The 8,235-nt window shown below is 59.7% G+C and overlaps 1 protein-coding gene across 1 annotated transcript in view; it reads left to right on the top strand.

Moving 5' to 3' along the window:
* The window catches only part of TMEM235 (transmembrane protein 235), a 14,483-nt gene extending 6,521 nt beyond the window's left edge, over positions 1–7,962 (top strand). The window contains exons 2-5 of the mRNA XM_011966589.1: positions 1,206–1,286; positions 1,901–2,038; positions 6,021–6,270; positions 6,772–7,962. Of these exons, the coding sequence (XP_011821979.1) occupies positions 1,206–1,286; positions 1,901–2,038; positions 6,021–6,270; positions 6,772–6,784 (482 nt within the window). The 3' untranslated portion in view covers positions 6,785–7,962. The remainder of the gene's footprint in view (positions 1–1,205; positions 1,287–1,900; positions 2,039–6,020; positions 6,271–6,771) is intronic.
* Positions 7,963–8,235: the final 273 nt, after the last annotated feature.

Here is an 8,235-nt window from a genome sequence, read left to right on the forward strand (position 1 = left end):
CTCCCTCCCCATCACTCTCCGTCTCCCCCCAAAACTGACAATCCAGGGGCTACAGGAGGGAGGGAGCCCTGTTCAGGGCCCCTCACAGCCGGAGGAGGGGGCTGTGGGGCGAGGGTGGGGGAGGGAAGCCTCCAGGTGTGTAGCTGGGGGGCCTCATCCAAGTCACCAGGGGTTGTTTCTTGATCGCCCTCCCCAGGGTTTGGGCCTTGCAGCCCCTTGTCCCCCTCCCTGTCAGGCACCGTCAGAGCTGCTCACCCCACACATACTGATGCCGCGGGGACAGGGGTTCCAAATGTGTGCAGAGGCTTCAGAGCACAGGGAGAGAGGAGGCTGCAGGGTCCACAGGGCACCCTCCATTCCCCCCAGCTCCCTCCTCAGGAGGTGCGGCGCCTGGGGAGCTTCCCCTGCACAGGGGGCTGGCATGGCAAGGAGGTCTGAGTGTGAGTGAGTGTGTGTGCGCATCTGAATATGTGTGCATGTGCTGAATATAAACATGTGTGAGCACCTGGCTGTGTATGTAAATATGAATGTGAGTGTGTGTAGTTGTGTGTGCATGTTAGTGTGCATGTATGTGCATGTGAGAGAGTGTGGGCATGTATGAGTGAGTGCGAGTGTGGGTGGTGCGCGTGTGCTGGTGGCTTCCTCAGTGCAACTGGGGAGGAGTTAGGAGCCGTGTGCTCATCCATCCGATGGACTGTGCCTAACTGTGCTACAAAGACCTCCTGACATGCACCTGTGTGCAGGTGTGCACACGCATGTGCCTATGCAGGTGGCTCTACACGTGTGTGAGAACCAGAGTATGTATGCCCACATGACACGAGTCAGGAAGATTCTGGAGCAAGGCTTCCCAGGCACCCGTTTTGCACACACCTTTTTCCTGACCCAAAGGAAAGCCTGAGTTCCACACACAAACGCATTACAAGGACCCCTGCCTGAGGGGCTCTGAGGGGCTCTGAGGGGCTCTGAGGGAGCCTCCATGGAGCGTTTGAAATTTTAAAAATGCATCTGTGCAGGCATAACTTGCATGTGAAAATAAGGCGAACGGTCTAGGGCCTTTCATCCCACTTGGAGTCCCAGCCCCGAGTTTCAACATGAGAGAGAAGGTGGCAGGGCCCTGTGGTGCCGGGGGGGTCCCCTGGGCTCGGGTAGGCTGCTGGGTGCTTCACAGTATCCAGGCCCCAGGCTTCGAGGCCTCTGTTTCCCAGGGCAGAACAGCTGCGTCCCGCTGGTCGACCCTTTCGCCAGTGAGAGCCTGGACGTCTCCACCTCGGTGCAGCACCTCGTCTGTGAGTCGTGGGTGGGGCTGCCTCGTCCTTTCCAAATATTCAGGCAAGGCTGGATGCCAGCCATCCCCATCCCCATCCCGCAGCACTGCTTCCACTGCCCCTGCATCTCCAAGAGGACGTTTCCACGCAGACCTGTCCCAGTGCTGTGCTACTGTGCCTAACCACAGGTGCCCGGCTCCCAGCCTGTCCTGTGTTCCCCTGTCTCAGTTTCCCTCTCAGTGGCGAAGGCTCATTCTTTGTTGTTGGGGAAGTCAGGCAGCTCCGAGCGTGGCTGGATCCTGTGGGTGCTGCAGACTCCTGGATCCCCATTTAGGACTCGGCTCTTCCAGATGGCCTGCTGTCTACCTGACTGCCACCTTCCCCCTGGTGGGTCGGGGGACATGCGAGGCCTGGGATGGGGGTTGGGAGGGTTCTGGGGATGCCTCCCTCTCCCGGCCTTAGGAAGCCCCTGCCAGGGCGAGAGGGGGCCACTGGGAAGGTCCAGTGGTTTTCACGGAGATGGGCGTCAGCCGCTTTTCCTGAGAAGATGAAGCACCATGTCACTGTCCTCTGGCAGACAAGCGCTGAAGGGCCTACCTGGACCAGAATTCTCACCTGAGCCCCCTCTCCTGCAGTGCTGCACCGCGCAGTCATGGTGGTCCTGCCCCTGAGCCTGGTCCTTCTCGTATGCGGCTGGATCTGCGGCCTGCTCAGCTCCCTGGCCCAGAGCGCGCCTCTGCTGCTCTTCACCGGCTGCTACTTCCTGCTGGGGGGTGAGTCTGGGGCCCTGGGAGAGTGGCTCCAAAGACGGGAGCTGGGCCACAGGTTCCGGGAGTGGCGTGCTGCCTCTACTGTTGCCCTCATCCCCTGCTTCCCTCTGGGCAGGTGCTGAGCCTGGTGATGGAGCCGTGGCAGGCAGCTCCCTGTGGTTCCAGAAGGTACCCATGTGTATTTGTTCTCACATCGCTATAAAGAAATGCCCGAGACTGAGTAATTTATAAAGAAAAGAGGTTTAGGCTGGGCGCGGTGGCTCATGCCTGTAATCCCAGAACTTTGGGAGGCTGAGGTGGGTAGATCATCTGACGTCAGGAGTTCAAGACCAGCCTGACCAACATGGTGAAACCCCATCTTTACTAAAAATACAAAAATTAGCGAGGCTTATAAAGAAAAGAGGTTTAATCGGCTCATGGTTCTGCACACTGTAGAGGAAGCATGATGCTGGCATCTGCTTTGCTTCTGGGGAGGCTTCAGGAAAATGACAATCACGGGCAGAAGGCCAAGTCAGGGAGCCAGCATTTCACATGGCTGGGACAGGAGGAAGAGAGTAGGGAGGTGCTACACACTTTTTTTTTCTTTTTTTTGAGATGGAGTTTTGCTCTTGTTGCCCAGGCTGGAGTGCAATCGCATGATCTCAGCTCACTGCAACCTCCGCATCCCGGATTCAAGCAATTCTCCTGCCTCAGCCTCCTGAGTAGCTGGGATTACAGGCATGTGCCGCCACACCCAGCTAATTTTGTATTTTGGGTAGAGACAGGGTCTCTCCATGTTGGTCAGGCTGATCTCAAACTCCTGACCTCAGATAATCCACCTGCCTCAGCCTCCCTAAGTGCCGGGATTACAGGCGTGAGCCACTGCGCCCAGCTGGGTGCTACATACTTTTAAACAACCAGATCTCAGCACTCACTCACTATCCAGAGGACAGCACCAAGGGAAATGGTGCTAACCCATTCATGAGAAGCCACCGCCATGATCCAGTCACCTCCCACCAGGCCCCACCTCCAATACTGGGGATTACCATTTCACATGAGATTTGGGCTGGGACACCAAACCACAGCACTGTGATAGGAGCAGGGCTTCTGGCTGTGGGTCAGAGCCTCGGACAGGGAGGAGCACCAGGGTCCAAGCTTCTTGGCGGGGGTGGGGGATGAGGGCCTCCAGGGCAACCCCAGGACCTGCTTTGCTGGGTCAGATCATGCTGGGGGGCCTGGGGCCAGCCCCTTACCACACCCTTCTTCCCACACTGTCTTGGTGGGAGAAGCAAGGGCTCAGGGGTTTGGCACAGACGAGGCAGGTCCAGGCATGAAGGCAGGTGCAACAGGGCACCAGAGGCCTCAGCTCTGACCCCAGCACAGGCTGAGACTGTAACCAGTAACTACCCATCCACTGACACGGCTCCAGCTCTGACTACATGCCGAGTGCTGGCTGAGTGCTGGCCAAGTGCTCCTCCGAAGGCTCCCCAGTCCCAGCTGCAGGTGAGAAATCTGAGGCCTGGAGAGGGACGAGGGCCTGGGCTCCAATCCCGCTGTGCTGTCTCCTCAGTTTCCACCGACTGGCCAGGGCTAGCTGTTGTGGAAGGTAGACTGGGGGCTCCAGACGGTCTGTCCTTGGCTGCCCCTGTCAACCAAGGCCAGGCCTGAGCCAGGCCTGGTGTCTCAGGCCAGCTCCACTGTCAAGGCCGTGGCCACGAGGAGCGGACCGTCCAGGGCTGGGGGCACCCTCCCTGCTTCTCTGGGAGGCCTCTGCCACTGAGGAGGCCCGGCTGGGTGCAGAGATTGGGGAAGCGAGCCCTGGCATTGATCACAGGCCACATGAGAGCAACATTGAAGTCAAAGTCTCTAGACGATGAAATCAGGAAGAATTCAAATGACCGGACCGTGGAGCCCATCTGTGAGTGTTCAAAATCCAATCACGAGGACCTTCGGGGCCAGCGACGGGAGTAATCGGATTGGGATTGTAACCGGGAGACAGTGACAGGAATGATTGGGTTGGGATTGTAACCAGGAGACAGTGACAGGAATGATTGGGTCGCGATTGTAACTGGAAGAACTTACAGGGACACGGACCCTCTGCATTGTGCCTGGGAGCGAAGGCACCGGCTAGGAGGCGGAGGGGCTGGAGGTAGCTGGTGGATGGGTGGGGGTTCCACTGCGACTCCAGCCTCCCCAGGCAGAGAGGGTCTCCACTCCTAGAATGAGGGTCAGCTGTGGGCCGAAGCACAGACGGCTCTCAGGATGTCACACCGAGGGCACCTGCCTAGGGTCAGCTCAGCCCTCACCCCTCACTAGCACTGCAAGGAGCGGGAAGGAGATGGAGCACCCCAGACGGATTGGGTGCCCGTCCCTGAGACAGGATCATGGGGGGCCTGGAGGACCGACAGGGCCTGTGGTGACACAGTCCTCTAGAGTTTCCCAGCTTGAGGCTGCAGGTGCCAGCCGTGGAAGCCTCCTTTAGGAGGCGGGAGGCTGACAGAGAGGTCTGCCAGGAGCTGAGCCCAGGCCCCCTCACCAGGGAGTCGGAGGCACTTCAGGTCCCAGCGTGGGAACTTACTCTTCCCCTTCATTTTGGGAGAAAGGCCGTGTCCTCGGCCAGTCTACAGGAGGCAGCTGGTGTTTGGAGAGGGCTCAGCTGGTGGGGCGGCCTGCCAGGAAGTGGGGCCTTGGGCTGCAGGCAGAGACAGGCACCTCCTACCGCGCAGTCAACCCCCGCTGCTGGGGGCTGGCCCCCGCCCCTGCTTCTCCCAGGGCCTGCTTCATTCTATTTGGCTTCACATTCCTCCCCAAAGTAAATCCATAATTTCTGTTGCTACACTGCCCAGCCGGGCAGGCACCTATATGTCCTCCCTCCCCCGGCCTCCCCATGCCGTCTTCTTCCCACTCTTCTCGGGGTGAATCACAGAAGACCAGGCTGGGCTGTGCCCCTTCACTGGGCACCAGTGAGATCCAGACCTGGCCCTGAATGTCAGCTTGGGTCAGTGGCCTTCTTTTGGCTGGGCAGTGCCCAGAGGGGACCCTGTGCACCCAGGAAGTGCCTGTGGGGAAATCAGGGCCACCTGCTCCCCTGGCTAACATTCCCTACAGTCGGCACCCAGGACAGGCTTTCTCATCAGCCTGAAGCTGTGGGAAGGGGGTGGCACTCCGGGCTGGCTCCTCCAAGCCCAGCGGACAGGAAAATACCCTGGGGGCATGGGCTGAGTCCCCTGCCCAGCTCTTCGCTGGACCCTGAACTGCTGGATGAAACCTGGTGCCTGCCACCCTGCGCAAAGCTCGGCTTCATTCCTTTGACAACAGCTTCGACCACGTGGAGAGTGGGAGGGAGGAGCGAGGAGGGCCCAGGGCAGGCCTCCTCCCCTGAGGAAGGGCCCGAAACTCACAGCTGGGAGGACAGGGGGGCTCTGGAAGGAGAGTCGGAGGGAGATGTTAGCCCCAGAGGTAGGGAGGGTGAAGGTGTGAGGAAGAGGAGGAGGGGGTGCAGGGCAGGGACTCGCTCTGCTCAGAGCACTGGGCAACCCTGCTGCCAGCAGAGGCCATGGCTGTGTGTGTGTGAATGTGTGCGAATGTGTACGTGTACGTGTGTGTGCATGTGCGTGTGTGTGCTGGGGGCCATGGAGGGTACAGAGTGTGTGGGGGCAGTTATGTGAGTGGGAACCATGTTGAGGGGCAGGTGGCACTGTTTGCAGAGGCTTTGTGGGATGAGGTCTCTGGGGTTTGAGGACTGAATTGCAGCCTCTTAAAGCTCCACTCCCCCAAATGCAGGTGACTACCTTGGGGTCCTGTCTGACCCCAAGCAGGAGTTGGTGTCTGGGGGCCAGGTTGATAGCCAGGCAAGGCCAACCAGGACAGGAAGGGTGGTGTGCTGCCTGCAGTTCTGCCTGAATGCCAGCGGGGCGGGGATGCTGAGGCGGTATCTGCAGGACCACCTGGGCCTGGGCCCACTGGAGCAGATACAGAGCAGCTGCCTGCCCCATCTCTCCCCCAGGTGTCCTAACCCTGACGGGGGTCAGCATCTACATCAGCTACTCGCACCTGGCCTTCGCGGAGACGGCGCGGCAGTACGGCCCACAGCACGTGCAGGGCGTCCGCGTCAGCTTCAGCTGGTCCATGGCCCTGGCCTGGGGCTCGTGTGCCTCAGAGGCATTCAGCGGAGCCCTCCTGCTCTCGGCAGCCCGGACCCTCAGCCTGAGCCCCCCACTCTGTGGTCATCTGAGCCCCCAGCAGGTGGGAGGGAGGTGAGAGGAGGCTGGGTTTCCCTTTGCACCTCCTGGGATTGGGCTGTCAGGGCCAGGGCCCCTTGAGAATCTGGGAATCCCTTCCCTGGGTCTGGCTGGGGTCCTGGCCAGAAAGCAGCCCTGGGGGTGACAAGGGGTGGGGGACAGAGCCAAGAATCCAGCTCAGGTTTCTCCGTAGATATTTGGGGAGGCTCCCCTGCCCCGGCAGGCTCGTTAGGGACTAACTGGTTCAACTGCCTCTTAGAGATGAGAAGAGCCAGTCCAGAAAGAGGAAGTGGCCCAGGTGACACAGGCTGAGTAGCAGAGTTGGGTGGGGGCCTCTCAAGGGTGTGGCCTGAACTCGCCCCTCCCCCAGCAGGCTCATGAGCCACTGCTGCCCCCCCGTTTCTAAGGACCTGGGAGAAAAGTAGGAGTCTGTTAAATGCGGTGGGGCTGGGCTCCATGCTGCTCTCCAGTCCCACAGTGGCCCTACTCAATGGCTACCCTTTATCCATTTTACAGAGGGGGAGACTGAGGCCCGGAGTGGCAGAGGGACCCACCCAGATCATCTGGCACCAGAGAGATGCCATTTTAGGCCAAGGTTTCCCGGGCCTCGTTCTGTCCACTCTCCCCGGAGGGTTGGCTTGGTGGAGAAGAGGCTGAGGAGAGGGCCCGAGAGCCCCCTCCGACTTGCAGGTGTAGGGGGCGAGGAGCTGAGCCAGCCAGATGTGCCCCTCCGTCCGCTCCCTTGTTTTCAAGCCTGCTAGGTACTTTTCACTGAACGCTTCTGGGGAGAGCAGGCGCCCAGGTCTCTGTCCTTGTCCTGGCACAGGCTCTGCTGCTTCTGGCCCCCGACCCTTCCTCTCTGCAGCAACCTGGGGGAGGTATGCCATTGTGAGTGCCCTGGTGGGCACACTGAGCTGGCAGAGATGGAAGTCCCAGAAGGGTGGCTTGGGGGTGTCATGCCATGGTGGAGGAGTTTGGGGCCACTCCTTGCTTGCCTCAAAGGGGGCCTGGCTGAGGGGGCTTCTTGACCACAGGGACCCGGGCTGCCTGGGGTGGCGCAGGGCTAGGCCTGGAGTTTGGGATGCAGACTTGTTAAACAGAGGGCAGAACCCCAGGTTGGGAGGGGCTCAGCTTGCAGGCCCAGGCCCACTGCAGGTCCCAGAGAGAGATAGGTGAGAAGAGGGATGGCCAGCACACACCTGGGTCCCCTCGGACCACAAAAGCTGGGGCACGCCCACCGTTATGCAGATGGACAGTTGAGGCGGCCGCAGGAGAAGGGTTCCCAGGGCCTGTGCAACATGTGGAAGCAGTAAACAGCCCCGTTTGGGGTTTGGGGGCCCTTCCCAAGTCTTGAGAGGTGTGCTGAGGAAGGTGGCGGCCTCTTGTAGCTTGATCTTCCTCCTCCCTGCCCCACCCCGAGGTCTTCCTTATTGATTCAAAGGTTAAGGAAGCTCCTGGGAGCTCGAGGCGGTGGCACAGTTTTGGTGAGGCCCAGTGAGGACCAATCTGGGCGGGGTGAGCCCGGCCTCCTCTTCCTCCCGGCGTTTGAACGTTTACCATTCCATGTGGGAACATCGTGCCTATTTGTTCTTACGTAAATCACTTGTGCTGTGTGCAATATAGGCCTTTTATTTTGCTAGAATTTTTCAAAATGGGTAACACATTCCCGTCTGTCATAAACAGTACAAAGGTGAGCAAACACTGTCACCAGCTGTGCACGTGTCTGTCCATCCAGAGGTGTTCTGAGAGCCTGTGTGCCCATGTGTGTCCATTGTGAAGTCATCTGCAGACACACAAGCCTACTTATTCCAAGGTCAGCACAGGGAGGCCAGGGCCTGGGGCTCCGTGTTGGAAACGGGGGCTGGCTTCGTGGGCATGTCCTCTCAGCTTGGGGGGAAAGGTGTGGGGGACTCCTTCTCTCCTCCTCCTGGCCCCCCGCCCCTGCTGAGGAGGCTTCTCCCGGGAGTTTGCTGGGAAGCC

The sequence above is a fragment of the Mandrillus leucophaeus genome, unplaced genomic scaffold (assembly GCF_000951045.1).
Source record: "Mandrillus leucophaeus isolate KB7577 unplaced genomic scaffold, Mleu.le_1.0 Scaffold1, whole genome shotgun sequence".
Classification (NCBI taxonomy): domain Eukaryota; kingdom Metazoa; phylum Chordata; class Mammalia; order Primates; family Cercopithecidae; genus Mandrillus; species Mandrillus leucophaeus.